General features: G+C 43.3%; 1 protein-coding gene across 6 annotated transcripts in view; it reads right to left on the bottom strand.

Moving 5' to 3' along the window:
• LOC119394014 (uncharacterized) overlaps positions 1-17,565 on the bottom strand; it is a 56,635-nt gene that overhangs the window by 10,849 nt on the left and 28,221 nt on the right. Inside the window, exons 3-7 of one of the 6 annotated variants that reach the window (XM_049415582.1) lie at positions 10,274-10,423; positions 8,536-8,642; positions 7,682-7,820; positions 4,692-4,806; positions 3,634-3,854 (exon numbers count right to left, since the gene is read on the bottom strand). The exons of 1 other annotated variant lie outside the window; for it this stretch is intronic. In XM_049415582.1, the coding sequence (XP_049271539.1) occupies positions 3,634-3,854; positions 4,692-4,806; positions 7,682-7,820; positions 8,536-8,642; positions 10,274-10,423 (732 nt within the window). The remainder of the gene's footprint in view (positions 1-3,633; positions 3,855-4,691; positions 4,807-7,681; positions 7,821-8,535; positions 8,643-10,273; positions 10,424-17,565) is intronic. 4 more of the 6 variants (XM_049415586.1, XM_049415585.1, XM_049415584.1 and 1 more) reach the window with 4 other exon arrangements.

Genomic DNA, 17,565 nt, shown 5'->3' with positions numbered 1-17,565 from the left:
ATCGTTTCTTCCCAATTCACTCATAGTACATAAGCTCTGGGAACTGCAGATAAACTAGCATATGCCACAATATCTCAGAAGAACTGAATAGGTTAAGCACTAGGAGGGCAAGAGAGATACTAGCAATAGACACACACAGTGCTGACTTTAAAGGGACACTAAAGGCAAATATTAAGTCGATGTTGATTGTTGAAATAGCGGTCCAGAAACCTCGTAGTGCTACTTTTATGCCAAGGAAGTGCTTATTTTTAAATAAAATCATGTTTTAGTGGTCCGCATCGCGTTAGCGCACTTCAAATCGCCCGCCTGAAATCCGACTTTCATACGTCACTGCTGCCGTGCCCAACGTTGCCCGCCTTTACTGCGCGGCCGCCGACACTCGTAGGAGCAGAGCGAAAGTAGCGGGACCCACAGCAGCAACAACGGCCATCGAAGCTTGCCGCAATCGCCGCAATGGATGAGGACGGAGAACTTGACAACGAGACATTGGCTCGTGACGCTGGGCTCCAATTCAGCGACTTGAGCCCCGATGAACGCGGTATGCTGCTGAGGGCTCGTAGTACCGGCGTCGTTGCATGCGGCATTTTGTCGAACTTTCTGTCAGAGCGACTTTCACGAGCGCGCAAAACACACGCGGCAGTACGCGATCCCGAAACTACCACTGAGACGCGACCGCGTGAGCGAAGCAGGGCGCCGGGCGAAGCGCAGTTCGGCGAAAATGGAACCTTTGAACCACGCGCACCGTTCCCCATGGCAATGCCACAGAGGTTCTTTTTTCCATTAATCAAATGGAAACGAACAAACAACATTTTATTACGTCTTTTCATGCACGGAAGGTTCTTTTTTTATTGCTGCTAGTTTGATTACTAGTGATTTATTGTAGGCAGACTCTCATACGTCATCGGGATCACTTCGAAAATGTCCCACTCGTGGCGCTCATCATGTGATACATTTAGCTTAATTTCTCGGTAAAAAGGGCACTGTTGTTGATAATATTGGCGTTTTAGAAGTTGTCATACATTGAGCTTTCACTCTGACATAAATTGTTGTTTGCCTTTAGTGTCCCTTTAAACTAATTTTATTCGAAAGACAGCACACAGCATATATGCACTCACAGTAATTTTATGCATATCACAACTACGGTGGTGCCTCACCAACAAGATCCGCCAGACAGTGTGCGAACACTCAAGGCATCCAGACAAGAGACCACTAGCAGCGACACTTCTGCACTGTACAGTACCGTGATTACGATATTATAATGTGCTTATGTGGTATATGTATAGTACTGCATGAAGTGTTTCGAATAAAATCAGTTGAAAGTCATCGCTGTGTGTGCTGCTTGTATGTCCTATCTTAGCACTGCTGTGCCTACAATTGTAAACAACCCACAAGCACCAGTTTGACCGTCGTAGAGCCCTCGCCACTACAATGCCTTCACACATTATGCAGTGGACATTGTGCATTCTATAGACAATACACAGGCAACTTGAAATGGATCTGTGTTATTAGACATTCCAACATATGAATGTCACATATGCTCATCACAAAGGCAAGTCTTCCCTTCAACTGCAGTTTCACAGCGGTGTTGTTCCGTATCGCTGTGAAGCTGCACTGCTTAAAAGTGGAATGTGTTGAAAGCAGTGACGGGTGTACACGCTTTGTTTCTGAAACCTAGCTTTAGGCCAACAATAGCGCTGGGTAGTTTTGGTAATGGTTTGAATAATTTTCCTTTTTTCGTCTGTATCCTCAGGAATGTAGCTGCGTGTGTTGGTTATGTGCAAAAGCACACAAGAAGCCCACAACGTTCAATAACAAGGCACTACAATGTGTGTATATATGCATACATATTAGTATGTAAACACATGCACACACAATGCACAATCATGCAGTGGAGGGAGGCCTGCAGGTATTTGCACCTGCAGGCATTCATGTACAGTGCTCGTAGACTGAAAAAGGACATGAAATTTTTTAGTAGTGTAGCCCATTTATACCGAACCCACTTACAGTGAAATAGCGGTTATAACGAAGTGATCTTGATTTCCCGTCCCAATTTCCGCATTTTCAATGCCTTTTAAGTCCACTTTTACCGAAGTAAAAAAATGCGACTCAGCGGATATAGCGAGATTTTTTTGTCGAGAACAAAAAAAAAAAATCCATCAAACCACCTTTTGAGTTTTCGCGTGAATCAACTAGGCCGAAAAACCGCCAATTCTTGGCTCCCGGCAGCCGCGTCGCCCCACTTGGCTCGAAAGCTTGCTTCACCGCACCACATGGTCGCCCGGTAGCCGTCTCGCGAACGCTTCCCATTCTTTTTTCCAGTGCCAGGCGGGCCGACCGCCGCGATCTTATCTCGTTTCACGGCGTACTCCTCTCTTCAAAGAGGAGGTCGTGGGGGCAGCTTCAGAAACTTTCTGACCGCTTTAGACCGGTTCCGCTTGTGGCGCCTCATTTTGGTGAAAAAGCGAAGCAAGTTGGTGCGCTCCTAAATTGCTTTTTTTCCACGGCATGGTGCCACCAGCTAGGCCTGCCTAAGCCTGGCTGCGTTGCTCCGCCAAAGGCTCACTGTGTCTCTGTTCACAAGTGAAAAGCGGATTATCACAGCACGCTTGGACATGACCACGGTTGAGCAGCAGAAGCATTCGTTCGCTCGTGCTGTTTCACTGGTGAAAAGCGGATTATCACAGCGCGCTTGGACTTGCCGCGGTTGCAGCTAGGCCTGCCCATGTGAATCGGCGAACTTTACGACAGCAAACATCGATGCTGTTGCAGCGGATGGTGCCGTGGCAGTGACAAGCTTGGGGCAGCTGTGGGAGGCCACGGACAATGCAAGCCTTGTCCCAAGCGGGTTGGATTATCTGAACTTTGCCCTGGCAGATCAAGACCTCGTCGCAACGGAGGAGCTCACCACCGATGAACTCGCCGCTAGCGTCTCCAAAAAGGGAACGGCCGCAGATAGCAGTTCCTCGGACGGCGAAGGTGACGACGTTGGCGCGCCTCAGCTTGGGACCGCCGGAGCAGCTCTCGCAGCTGTCGACACGCTGCGTATGTACTTGTGCACCGAACCGGGCAGTTGCAATGTGATAGACAACGTTGAGCAACGTGTTCTGAAACGTGCGCTCGAGAAACGCGTGCAAGGGACCCTTGATTGCTTTTTTCAGAAAGTGTAAATAAATTATTTTTCTTGGTCTGCATAATGTTTGATTTTTTTTTTAGAGTCCAGATATAGCAAAAAAGCGGTTATAGCGAAGTAATTTCAGATTCCCGCCAACTTCGTTATAACCAGGCTACACTGTAATGACTGGTGTATGCAAGTGCACGAGATAACTGTGTCATGTCACTGCGAATCTGGTCACTAAAGGCAATGTTGGCTGTTGTGTAAGTGCTAGAGCCAAAATTAACTGATATGACATTAATAGAACACGGTAGAAATGAAAGTAGGTGCATTACCTAGCCCTAAATTTTTGTATTTCAATCTGTGATCACTGTACATCCTTCCATCGCATGCAGGCTTCAAGATCAGGGGTGATGCAGTGAGCACATCTATCTACGATAAGCACAGTAAGAACACAATGACACAAAGAATGCAGTGAATGCAAAATGTTTCAGGCACATAAAATGTGGCAATGTACAAACCTCCTGGGATTGTAAAAATGTCTGTCCTGGAGAAATTGCAACTCTCATTCCAAGAAGGGTGCTCGGGGCGTATGCGCAGGTAGTACGTGCCGGAGGCCACCATTGTGAAGGACACAGTGGTCATTGACCTGTTGCCAGGCTCGGCTTCTATGATCTGCTCTTGAACCACAACACCGCCATTTGTAGAATCCCAGTCCCAACTCACAAGGCTGACGTTGTATCTGTGTAGTGCCAGGAAAGGGATGACAGTACATTTTTATAACAACACTCTAGCAACAACAAATACATCGCTGAGCAGTACTTGGAAGAATCGATGGCCATCAAAATGTCCAGCACAGACACATATATGGTTTATACTGTAGCGCACTGCAAAGATTCACAGTCTTCACAGTAAAAAGAAGAAATGCTGACGACCAGATTGATGCCAGTGATCAATACAATACACCTATAGTCAGATGCAACTTAAGAAGACAGGAGAGGCCCCACCCAGGCAACCAAAGTGTGGCAGCCGATCGCCTTCACGACTAATGAAATAGCCCCACTAATGCACTTCTTAGTGCTCTCTGAAGGCGAGGTCACCGGCCATCCAGCTCATGGCAACAGTCTGGAGTGCGCGCCCGTTGGTGCAGGCCTGTGTGCATCCACTTTTAGGAGGAAATGCCGCGGACTTCTAAAGTTGCACCCGACTATAGAGGTAGTCAAGCAAGGACAAATTAAATTACATGCCCAAGCACTGTAGCACGAATGAAATTTAGACCACTGAGGCAATTGGAAAGATGGCACAAGCTGCAGAGCACTGCAGTTGTGCATCGCTGCAGAACGTAACTTGCCATTCTCTGTTCCTGCTATGCTACCCATAAATAACAAATGAGCAAGTCATGTCCATATTGTCACCAGAATATCACAATGTGTACTTGGGTCCCAATTATTGTTGTTTGTTGACTTAACTGTATTTGTAATTGTGCTGGCACAACGTACTTAGCTCGCATAGCAATATGCTTGCAAAGTTTTCAGTGAAGCTTGAAACAGAGCATCATTGACAAAGGTAACACGCTCACCTCGTAACATTGAACTTGACATCAGCGAGACCAAACTGAGCTGTCACAAACTTCTTCTGTAATGCTGGCTCCAGGATCATGATTGTGCTCTCCCAATTGCATACATTCTCTCGTTCTGCCATACAGATGTCAAGTGACAATCAACACCTCGGACAAATCAGTGCTGCGCAAGTGTCACTGTGACTGATCTATCCATCAACCATGCTTAGGCTCTGCTCCTAATCCAACTCTTCAGCATCAGTTGTTTCACTGTTTCATGAGCATTCACTGCGGAGAGTTATTTCATGAGCATTCACTGCGGAGAGTTATTGCCAGCAAAAATCATTGCAGGCGAGCTTCAGTTACAGCAAGCAAGGAACGTTTCGTGCACTTTTACAATGAATGAGACATTGTAAACCATGTAATGTCGGTCACAACTTTAGAAGGCAATGGCATCTGCACCTCAAAGGCAGGTAAATACATGCCTGCACCGATAGGCATGCACACTAGACTGGCATCATGAGTCGGACAGTCAGTCACCCCGCTGACGAAGCCCATGAGGGAGAATATTTCTCTAGGTGCGGAAACAATCAGCTGCCATGCTTCAGTCATCTGGAGAGGGCCTTTCCTGGTTTCGTAAGTTGCACCCGACAATAGTAAAACTTGATTTTTCATGCAGCACTGTCGTAAGGTTAAACTTTAAGCCTAACTGGGATGGAAAGAACAATGCACAAAGTGAAGCGCAGAAGACACAAACTCACAGACAGGAAACAAGGAAGAGACCAGGCCAGCAGCACCTTCGAGAGAGACTTCAGGGATGCAAGAAGTCAAAGAAAGAAAGAAAGAAAGAAAGGAGAGAAGAATAGTGAAGGACAGACGGTACACAGAAAGCACTAAAGAGTAGAAAAACAGGGGAAGTGCGAAACAACAACACAACTACACAGGTGGAATATTATAGAAAATTTATCTTCCTACTTCATCTCCCAGCTGGCAACAGGCAATGTGTGAAGACATTGCAAGCTAACTGGTAGTAGTATGACTAAGGCAAGTAAGTATGACTAGACGACTGAGACAATGCGAGTGAATCTTTGCACTTCAGCTGGCCTCTATTAGCGCTGAAGGAAATGCAGCGTAAGAGCGTGCCACCACGTTTCCTGCTTTCACTGGTGTATCCAGAACGGAGGTTCCAAATGTCCGTACCTCCCCGCCTTTTTTTTAATGTATACCCCCATTAAGAGGACCTATCGTGTCTTTCCATAAGCTGAACCCCTCTTGAAACAACCTTGTATCTGCTTCTTCCTGCTTTGTACCCTCTGTGAACACAAATGCTGCAATCCTAGCGCAGGAGACACAATGACATAACTTTTAAGCAAAGGAACTGAAAAAACAGACTAAAGCCCACAGGTAAAGAAACAAGCAGCTATTAATTTTGACAATTTATCAGAGAATTTAGAGTAGCCAAGACATACAGCGTACAGCTACACCACAATATTGTATAATACAGTAAAATATTGGTAATGGGAAATTGCCTAAACAGAAATGCCGCTTAAATGAAACAGCTGCCTCTAATTTGCTTGTGCTTGTACTTGGCTGCTGTACCCCCTAAACATCTCTTCTTGAAAAAGAAACTCCTGAAGTAGAACACATTTTTCTGGTCCCTTCAGATTCCATTTTACAATACTCTACTGTAGACAAAGCAAATCGCAATATTTTTAAACATTGTGTTTAAACAATGCATGCTGCAGAATATTTGTTGCATCTGCCAACGTAGGTGTCTGTCTAACCTGCTATGAATGCGCAGCTAATTGCACACTAACATGGCAAGAAAATTTGGAGAAATTAATAGAACTACAGTTAATATGTTCAGTGGTTATCAACATGTGAACACATTGTAAGTTAAGATAGAAGAACTTGTTGCTGGACTGAGTGGTACATAACTTTGAGGAAAAAATTTAGACGCCTAAGCACCGCCAGAAAAAAAGACAAAGCACAGGAAAAGAGCGTCACTGGCAACTGATTTTATTCACAGGAGAACAGCAGGAAATGTATACGCCACACCGGACGTACAAACTGGTCGGCCAAACTGGTCGGTGTCTGGATGTCAGAGTTAGGGAGCACAAACTTTCCATTCGAAACAATTTGTCGGCACATTTGCCAACACATTGTAATTCCTGCTCGTGTGAGGCGAGGTTTTCCAGTGTTTCTGTTCTTGCCAAAAGCTCAGATGCGCTGGGCCGGGAAATAATGGAAGCTTCTTGGAGAAAAAAGAAAGGCAAAGTGTGTATAAGTCACACGTCTGTGGTTTTGCGCATGTCTGATACCGCAGCGGTGGCTTCATGGTTGAGCGTCCGCTTCCAATGCGGTAGGTACCGGGTTCGATTCCCAGTGCCAACCAGAAACCAGCCGGTTTTTCCTAATGGGTAGACGAGTACACCGACCTGGCACTCGGTTGTTTCTGGGTACCCATCTCGAAAGGTAGCCCCATAAGGTTCTGTCAAGGCCCCTGGGCATACCTTAACCCACCACAGCCATGGTGAAATAGTTGAGCATCCGCCGCTGCTGTGGGAGGCAGAGAATTGTTGCCACCAGGCACCTACTGGTAAATTAGGTATAAGTGCACTTCCAGCCTGGTGCTCGGCAAAGCGAAGTACATAGTCGCTTGGGAGGACATCCACCCTATGGGAAATCGGCGGCATGGGACCGCCAGACCTAAAAATTCTCCTCCTTTATTTTTTTCACTCTGGTGGACTAGAAATTACTTTCCAATGCCCTCCTGTTTGACATGTAGTGGTTAGGTGAAGCAGTGCTGTTTGCACATGTGTGGTGCGGAGTATATATTTCCTGCTGTTCTCCTGCAAATAAAATCAGTTGCGAGTGATGCTCTTTTCCTGTGCTTTGTCTTTTTTCTGGTGGTGCTTAGGCGTCTAAATTGTTTCCTCAAAGTTAATATCTAGACAAGTTTATAGACACCACTGTAAGCATCTGAAAAGATGCTTTTCTAAAATGCTCACCATGTTGCAGAGGTGATGTAGACAGTGTGACAAAATACTTTCCCACACGATTTGTAGGTAATCCCCGCGATGTGACGAAGAAATTGTTGTTGACATAATCTCCTCTGATTTTGTAGTAACAGTCATAGAAGACACTAGCCTAAAAATAAAAAAAAAAACAGTGGACAAAAAAATTTATTTGCTTCTCCTTCGTTGCAGGGATCTCCAGGCATACCCTGGCTTAATCACTAGAGGTGGGTAAAAAAAAAAAGTGTCAATGCCACGAAAACATTTATTGGCTCATTGGTAATCAGCACACCAGCAAGTAAGCAGCAAGCTGCAAAAAATATCCTTCTATGGTGTAACAAAAATGATACCCTAGCAATAAAGGGCTGCAGGTGAAAAAGTCATGTCGCATTTGATTTCAACTGACACAAAGGTCACCAATGGCCCAAAACGCATCAGAAGAAAAATGAACTATATTAAAAAATGAACAATATTAGACAGTGTTTGTCATGAAATTCAAGAATCTTCAAGGAAAGAAAACAATTCAAGGACTTTCGAGGCCCTTGAAAATGTACTTTTCAATTTTTAAGGGTTAATAAGTGTTTAAAGGACCTGTAATCCCCCTGATGCTATAAGCGTGACACAGTATTTCTGACATAAAAAAAAAAGTAGCGCGCACAGAGTTTTCGAGAAAAGAAACTCAAGCAAGTCAGACGATAATTATGTTGTGGGACAGAAAGACACTCGAACAACTAAAACTGCTTTTCAAGCATGCACTACCCGAAAGCTTAAAAGCCTCACCGCTTAATATGAGGTAATGACTACACATAAAATAGTTGCGGATGACAGCAGTAAGGAGCCACACCCACCGAGGGATTCGAGTAATTCCTCAAGTCAAACATGCGGCAAGTATGGTACTTTTTCCCAGTGCCGGTAAACTTGTAGTCGAGCAACGAAAAGTCAAAGCCGTGCACATCTGAAACATCGATATTTCAAAACGAAGTCATTTGACGACAGTTGACCTGCAAAGCAACGTGTTGCCTCAAAGAGGCCAAACATCAGCATTATTTAACCATGTTCAACCATCCTATTCCCTTAGCAGCTACATCACTGAATATGTTCGACTAGGAACCTCGCAGTGAATACTAATTCTGGAAGTAATATATGCAGTGACAATTCTGTCATGATCTACCAAGAGGGTAGTATACAACATGAAAAATGTTATACCAATGCCTTCTGTGGGATTGCCGCTTATTGTACAAGAAGAGTGCAAGGTGTCAAAGCATTCAGGAAAACCCAGGATATTGTGTATGGCTCACTGCCACGAGCCTTCAAAAAAAAAAAAAAAAAAAGAGAGAGAAAGAAAACCCTAGTAAGGAGTAAGGTTTAATTACTTGTGCATCACATAACACTTTGATGCCTTGATGCTACAGCGACAATAAGCTGATCAAATGGCACTTCTCCTATAAAGTACCTATGTACAGTACTCACGAACTAAAACGGGACAAATCAGAGCTATGTAAGAAACATACCTTCGTTTCCACCATCTTCAGTTTGGATCATATCGGCGTAATTTCGACTTGAATGCGTAGATTAGGGCCAACATTATCTTTAAGAGACCAGATTCACCGCGACATGACGTGGTTATCTTGAGCAATTGCACGTACCAGTCATTATATACACTAAAAAATTTAATGTTGCGTTTGAATCCATGAGTACTGTACCTCTTGTATGGCAAATATTTTTAAGACAGACATTGCCATACTTCAATTGTTAAAGAAAAAAGTAATAAGAACACGGACGTTTTCACAATGGACAGGTAGTATTACAGAACAACCAAACTTCCCATCCTGCCGAGCTAGTTTTCCAAAGTTGACAGGCATCTGGCAGTCAACATCGACATCGATGGCCTTTCGGTTTGTTTCTCATCACATTCATGTTGAGTGTGACACATTCAATGCAATACAATGTAATCACTTTATTTTCCTTATAGACACAACTTTTGTATACATGCATGGCTACAGGTGAATAAGCTTCCTTTAAAGCCAAACCTGTAAGGTGTTTGACAATATCTTCACTGCTAAAAATGCACGAGTGAGCCGATATTTCGCGAAGCCAAGATTTTAGGTAGAAGCCGGAACACATCAGTCCGTGAACTATGGGAGGTGTATAATATAAAGAAAAAAGGAACTGATTGTTTTAACGACCCGTCCATAACGCTTTATAAAAGCAAGATAAGGTTTTTTTGATGCGACACGTTCACAGCCTTATAAGTGGTATTGTCTAGATATGCTCCCTGTTCATTTGCGCACCGCTATGTTATATGTCTCATTGCAACCCATTGCAATAAACCAGTTAGTAGCGCTTGTTCTGTCATCTCTCATGTGTTAGTCTTTTTTAGTGCTAAAATAAAGATGTTTTCAAGTATTCACCAACTCACTCATCAACAAGATCTCAGTAAGTCACTAGAGGTTGTCACTCTGTAAGCTTTTGAAGAGTTTAATAAACCTCTGTTTAAAAATTCAATCATAATTTTTTGTGGCACAAGGAACATGCCACCACAAATTTCCAAAAGCCCACTCGGCTTACAAACTGAATTGGGCATACCTTCCGATGTGGTCTCGAAGGAAACATTTAGCGTAAGTTCTCTGGAATAGACATACGTTGAGAGGTAAATCTTGTAGTCCAGGTCTTCGAATGAAGTGACTACTTGCTCTTCATTCAGGTTCCAAGCAGAGTAGTCATAAGTCAGGCAACCTGAGAAACAGCAAAAATGTTTCAATATAGTTAAATGAATGCTGCTGGCACCCTACACATTCGAGGCTTAACTGAAGCTGGGCTTATTTAATGAGCAGCGAAAAAATGTGCAGAGGCTTGTTTCACGTCAAACTTTTTAAAACAAAAAATGGACATCATTTTTAGGCAATAAGCTAGCAAAACCAAGTTAAGCTCACTCATAATAAAATGGTTGCGAACATTCCCATCTGCAGTAGCGAGCAGCTCATATTTCCCGATTTCAACAGCTCCACAGCCTCTTGAAAACCACTGCCTGACTAACAGCAACTTACGAAGTCGTCTTAGTTGCATTCGTGGCTTATCTCTTTACACTACTTTTTCTTCCAACAGGCCGGGACTAACAACACAGAATTTGGTAAGCAATCCGTGGATTAATTCGTTGTTACAAGTGGTCACTCTGGTAGTAAACATGCGCATGATTATGCAGACTGATTACCTCTCCCAAAGATGCAAGTTACCTAATCATTTTATGCATGCAAATTACACCTAAATGTCATTACAACGCAGCCCTCTGACACCCTTGAGTGCATTTTCAACCCTTTGGCATCACCACTGGTTATACATTAGCAGACCATGGTGTATGCTCACACGACCTGCCTGGTTTCACATCGTCCTTTTAACCTCAACTAGAATGACATCTACGTGCACTTGATTTCACGCCCATACTGCCACACCTCTCTTTGTTGATTTCCTGAATGTTGGCTTTCTTTCTTTTCAATTATCCCTTGGTAAAGCTGCCCTTGCAGTGCTTCCTTGTCAGTCTCCAACTTTTGGCCCCTCCGTCAAGTCACGGCAAAGCAGAGTGATCGTAAGCTGCACCTTTCAATGACATCATAAAAATGCCTCTTATGACTTGGGAGTATATGCCAAGTATTGTTTTATGTGTGCAGCTGCTGGGTAACAAATTGCAATTATTGAAGCCAAATTAAGGCTTGCAATCACTGCTGAAATGATCAAAGAAACCTTTCAAGGGCCTCTCACTGGGTACCATTACAAATTTTGATTACACATAAGTTGTAAGGCGCCGTCTCGTGAAGGCTTTAGAGAAATAATATTGCAATTTTTTATCAATACTGTAAGCCATAAAAGGCTCATACAGGAGCGGACACATAAGCAGTGCTGGCACAGTGTCTCATTAGTACAAGGAGGTGCACAAATCTTGGAACAGAATGGACACAGAAACAGATAATTAATGGAAGGTGGACTGCAATAGGCACACTATTTAGCAAGAGAATACAGTGAAGAAAAACAGGACGTACAGTGGGTACCTCACGTAAGTGGCACAACCAGTTAATACAGTAATGAAAAACAGCACAGTGGATGTGGCCGCAACAATATACAGACATAGAAAGCAGCTCTGAATGTCCAACATGTGCACGCAATGGAAAGTAACAGTAAAGGAAAACACTTAAAAAATTTCATACAGATGGTGCGCGTGCGCAAAGTGTTGTGGCATAATAGACAACAATCTGATCGTCGTTCCGATAAAGACTCAAGGTGCAACTCAAGCGCTGATATGAATGCGTCCACAGATTGTGAGCAAAACAATGTCAGTTGCAAAAGGATTCCAGAGCTGTACTGTTAATGGGGTTGTGAACCACCCCTAGTGCTTGGTGAAAAAACACATCCTGCGGAAAGAAGACACTGTTATGAATTGCTCAGCCAAATCTTGCAGTCGTGCACGGCAAGGAGAGTTGACGTGCGGAGCGTGAAGTTGCAATTCTCTCAGGCACCCTCTTTTCACACAGAGGCCTGTGCTAACTATCTATGGAGCTGACGGCACGTGCTGTTTGATGTCAAACAAAAGATAGCAAGCTATTGGCCAACAGCCGGCAAAAATCAAGAGTGGCGTTTGGATCAGATGAGTTTCTTGTAGTGATGCAGAACTATCGATGGTACTATTGATACTATCGATAGCTGAGTCACTATCGAAATATCGATGGTAAAAAATACTATCGATAGTGCTATCAATAGTAAGTACTATCGATAGTATAAAATCAACAGCGCGAACTCAGTGCAGAATAAACTCAGTTCCCTGCGCGCATGGTACATAGTGGAGCCGGAGGAGCAGGCTGAAGGGCAAGAAAGTTGACATGCTTGTGTTCTTCACGAGAGTGCTTCGCTGACACATGATCATAAAGTCAAACTATTCAGCTGTAGCGGAAAGAAAGCCGTTACATGCGGGTGGAACTGCATGGCTTCAAATTTATATTGCATTTATGTTTCAAGATAAAAAAATATCATGAACTAACTTTTTAATTGTAAGATGTAACTGATTTTGAATATGAATTTATTGATGGACATATGCCGCCATTTTCACAGCGGAAATAATTTATCTTGCCAAAATTTGCTCATAAATGAAGCGAAGCTGATAGTAGACTATCGAGGATATTTTGGGCAATTTGACCAGCCAGCAACAGCATCGTTATTCGCACCACTATGGATAGTTGTCAAGTGGTTGTGGCGGTAGAAGAATACTGCAGCAAGATTGGGAAATACGAAGCTCTTTATTGGTCGAACTTGTGCCCAGAAAATCAAACTCAATATGCAAGCGATACATGTGGCGCACTGATAGCGGCGGGAGCAGTCGTCAGCCGTTGAGAGTAATCTGATATCGGTTGGAACGCGTCGTCCTTTATACATCAGTCATCAAACCTTCGCTGGTGCTCGCGTAAGCTCTCGAATAAACTTGAATATTCGCGTCCGGCGCGTAATCTTCACAAAATGATCTCAAACAATTGCTAAGCTTCTCAAACACTGTGGCGCAGTCTGCGTCAAATGCTGCTAACAGTCTGTGGGTGAAACTCGAATACATCAAAACAAACGCATAACACACGTGGCAGTAATATCGCTAGTAATATTACCGATGGTACTACCGATTGGACTATCGATAGTTTGTCGATAGTAGTACTATCGATAGTTTGTTTACACTATTGATAGTTTCAAAGAAACTATCGATGCTATCGATAGTCAATTTTCTGATAGTTCTGCATCACTAGTTTCTTGCCGTGGGGTTGCTGCCACATACTGGTGCCAGACTCTATAGTCCGCTAAAATTGCATAGTAGCCACACTGGCATGCACAGGAAACACAACGAGAGGCAGTGATTGCGTTTCATCATGTGAACTCAAGGTCATGACGCACATTGACATAACTTCTTTCCCTCATGCCATCCCTCCCAGTGTAGCTTCCAGCAGCTCGTCAGAATGAGAGTAAGAAGAAAGCACTTAAAGCGTGCAACATATCCCTATAACTCCGCTTCTTCTTGACGGACTTGATAACCTTTTGCTGCAAGTGATTTGTCAGGCAATAAACTCCAATACTGAGGTCATTCAATGATTACTTGAAAAAGTGGCTCATGCCTCCTTTAAAGAAAAAAAAAGTACTGAAGTCTGTCACAATCTGAAAAATTTGGCCTCATACATTTAGCAGTTTGTTCTACTCATCAAACTTTTAAGTGCAGAGCATTTTAGGGGGCCGGGCTGTCGTATGCTGTCGTAGCGTGGCGTAACGCAGGCAAAACATCTGTAGCATACTGAGCGTGCGCTCGCACCAAGGAGAAGTCTTCTTTCTTTTGTTCTTCAAGCGCCTTGATGATGATAAGTGTGAAGCACTTTAGGGGCCCGAAAAAACCATGTATAAAAATAGAAAAAAAGAGGAAGCAAGTGAGAAATCAAAAGAGAGAAAAATAACAGGAAGAAAAATAGAAAAAGAATGAAAGAGAAAGAAATAGATAAAGAGTGAGGAAAAAATAAATAGAAATAGAGAAAAAAATGGAAAAAGAGAAAAAGAAGAGAGGAGGAAAGAAAGAGAAAACCGAAGAAAAACAAAGAAGGCCACCTAGCTCCACACTTCCTTCAGGCTTGGCACCCCTAGTGCATAGCTGCCTTAATTTTTTTTCTTTAGTGGACAAGGCAAAAAAATATAAAACCGAGCTATAACCATGCCTCCAACAGGAAAAACTTCACTGCCAAAGCAGATGCTCTCCCCTTTTGCTTTCTTTGGCTTAAATCCACAAATGCTGTGTTCTCCCAAATGCCAAAGGCAAGGAAGTGCGCCATGCTCATGTAACGAGCCTCACTTCCTTCTTTACTTCTTTCTATTTTGCTTCGCGGCCCATGCATTGTGAGCTTCACATTGGAGGAAGATGGGCCATGATCAGTGGTGTCCCAAGCAGTGCCTGTTAGGTTACATGTGCCTGTCACATAAGCACTCTCACCCTCCCCAGCGAGTTGCCCTTAAAAGGAAGACGTGTGGCCTCCTCTTTTAAATTTAGGTCATTTTAGCACCGCAGAGGTACACGTCACGGTCGTCTATTGGTTATGGTGCCCGACTGCTGACCCGAAGGTCGCAGGATCGAATCCCAGCCGCGGCAGCCACATTTTCGATTGAGACGAAAATGCTTGCGGCCTGTATACTTAGATTTAGGTGCACGTTGAAGAACCCCAGGTGATCGAAATTTCCAGAGTCCTCCACTACAGTGTCCCTCATAATCATATTGTGGTTTTGGGACGTTAAACCCCAGCAATTATTATTAGCACCACAGAGGCATCATATTTTTGTAGACACAATCACCACCAACCAATCTATGTGCCGTGCTGGTTAACTTGCAGTGCCCAAACCGGGCAAAGGCCCTTTAATTACTAACTGCAATCTTGAGGCTGAGCTTCCTATTGGCCCCCAGTTCAGTTGTGAAAAAGGGAAAAACTACTGGGAAACTTGAAACTGCCACATAGTGTCAGACTGCATAACTCTGGCTTTTCAAATGAGGTTATGATTTTTAAAGATTCCGTGGCCCTAAGGAACCTCCTGCCACTTGCTGAAACAAAGTGCACAGTAACTGTTGCATATTCTTACATGCTTTTACTTGTATGAATTGCATTAGAAGCCAAACAGTTCCGCATCAAACGTGCACACTCTAGAAACAAAAGTGCACAGATGACAAGAGTTGCACATAAGTTCTCGTTTTTGGCCAGTTTGATACAACCTAAATTAAGTTAAACCAACAAGAATAGATGTTTCAGCTCCTTTAAATGAATTTGGTGAATCTTACCCTGCTATTGCACAAATTATTAAATCATGAGGGAAAAATACTTTTTTGCTATGCAACTGTATTTTGTATCATTCTGAAAAAAAAAATGACATTTATTTGACACATAGAAATGAAGATATCAGTATGTGCCAAATATGACACAATGTGCAAATCCACAGAAAACTTTTTCACATTAAGTGAAGTTCAATTGGCAACTGTACTTCATTTCATACTTCAGGTGTAACGCTCTGGAGGCCAGCGAGATTTCTTGCAATAGATGCTTTTGCACCAAGAAATAGTTCCATGATTTTACCACCCGTAATGTGATATCTTAATTTTTAGGCCGCATAATAAATGAAGGTGCTTGTGCCTTAGAAGTAAACAAACCCTGCCATACTGCATCGATATGTTGCTCTGGATCGCTTAGCGCCTTTTTCTTTTTGTTTTTTCCCCTTTGTTTTAGTTTCTCATTTGCAGTCCATTGCGATGCCTGGCGCACAGGCTCATGCTCGGCTTGCACGAGCATTTACAACAGCCAGTGCTGGGCAGTATCAAAGATACATGTATCTTAGATACTATCTTAGATACTCTATGGCTATCTTGTATCTGTATCGCGATATGTCTCGCAAGATGAGTATCTGTATCTGTATTTCCGATACATTCAATAATGTATCGAGTATCTTAAGCTACAAGATACTTCTATAGAAACACCCCCGAGCGAAACAATAAGTGTCGGCTGAACTCCGCTTCTCAAGCTGATACTGCTACCGCTAAGCCACCAGAATAAAACTATGGGACAGTGACATTCTTTTATTTTTCCGCCAGGGTGCCTCAGCGAGCACATGCTATTAGGTCTACGCGTCCCCATTGGTGGAGCAGAGTCACGTGATGGAACTCGGGACATCTCGACAAAAACTAGCACACGAACGTCTACGCGCATCCGACCTTTTGTTTTCTCGATGTTACTTTCTTTGTAGTTGTGTCAGTGTTATGAAATTTGTTCCGTATACCGTAACACAAATTCTGCTTACAATTTAGTAAAATAGCGAAATTGAGTTTGCATTATAACAAATGAAATTATAAAAAACCAAAATGTTAGGAAGGGGATTTAAGAAACATAATAATAAGTAATCCGTTTTCTCATGCGCGTCCATACGAGCCGTTCATGCTATTTTCTATAGGCACTGAGTTTTCTCTTGTCTCACCTTCAGATCTATGTTGACGATTCATCATGCTCTAATGTCATACTTTTTAGGGTGTCGCCTGTATGTATTTATACAGGGTTCTTCATGTAACTGGACCAAATATTTACAAAGAAGCGGTTAACCTCAACTGAATAAAACCAACGACCTGGTTAACTGCCATGTGGTAAACCATGTTGTATTTTTATATATCGCTTAATTGTTAATCACTAAGATGAATTATGCAACATGCATAATATTCACTTTAGGCCAAGTGCGTTTCGTTACTTTGTAGAGGGCATTCCAAAACGACCGATCCAACTTTTTTGTGGAACGTACAGGGGGGGATGGAAAGAAACGCGAACAGTGCGGCATCTAGATTCTTCACGGTTTCGCATATCTTTTCACGCTCTTGTACCCTGGATGATAATAAGCCCACAGAGTCTTCAATTATACAATCAGAAACCATTCTAGCATCTTTTTATTGTCACCAAGGTCGCTGCGTGAGGAAAACAGCGCGCAGCACTCTTCAAATTTCTTTCCATCCCCACTGTACATGCTACGTAGTGACTTTTACCGGCGCTTAAAGAAAGCCGAGAAAATATTACCACGTTACTGCTTTCGTGTGCTACCGTACTGCAGCGCTCTCAAACGTGCATCGAGCGCAAGGACCGTCGAGTGGACCGCGGCAAAATAAGCGGCCACTGCTCTAAGCATCGGCTCCACAGTGCGTCCGCATTTCTGACTGCTGCACACGGCAAGTAAACGCCATCGTCCCTTATTAGCGATAGGCTCAAGGTTCGCGCGCCGGTTATTTTGGTGAAGAGAGTGCTGCCGTACGGTAGCTTGCATCAGCGCAGTCACGTGGTTTGATTTCATTCACGCGCAGC

The sequence above is a fragment of the Rhipicephalus sanguineus genome, chromosome 5, assembly GCF_013339695.2.
Source record: "Rhipicephalus sanguineus isolate Rsan-2018 chromosome 5, BIME_Rsan_1.4, whole genome shotgun sequence".
Taxonomy (NCBI): Eukaryota; Metazoa; Arthropoda; class Arachnida; order Ixodida; family Ixodidae; genus Rhipicephalus; species Rhipicephalus sanguineus.
Note: the sequence above shows the minus strand (reverse complement) of the source record. Positions and strands in the feature narration are given on the sequence as shown.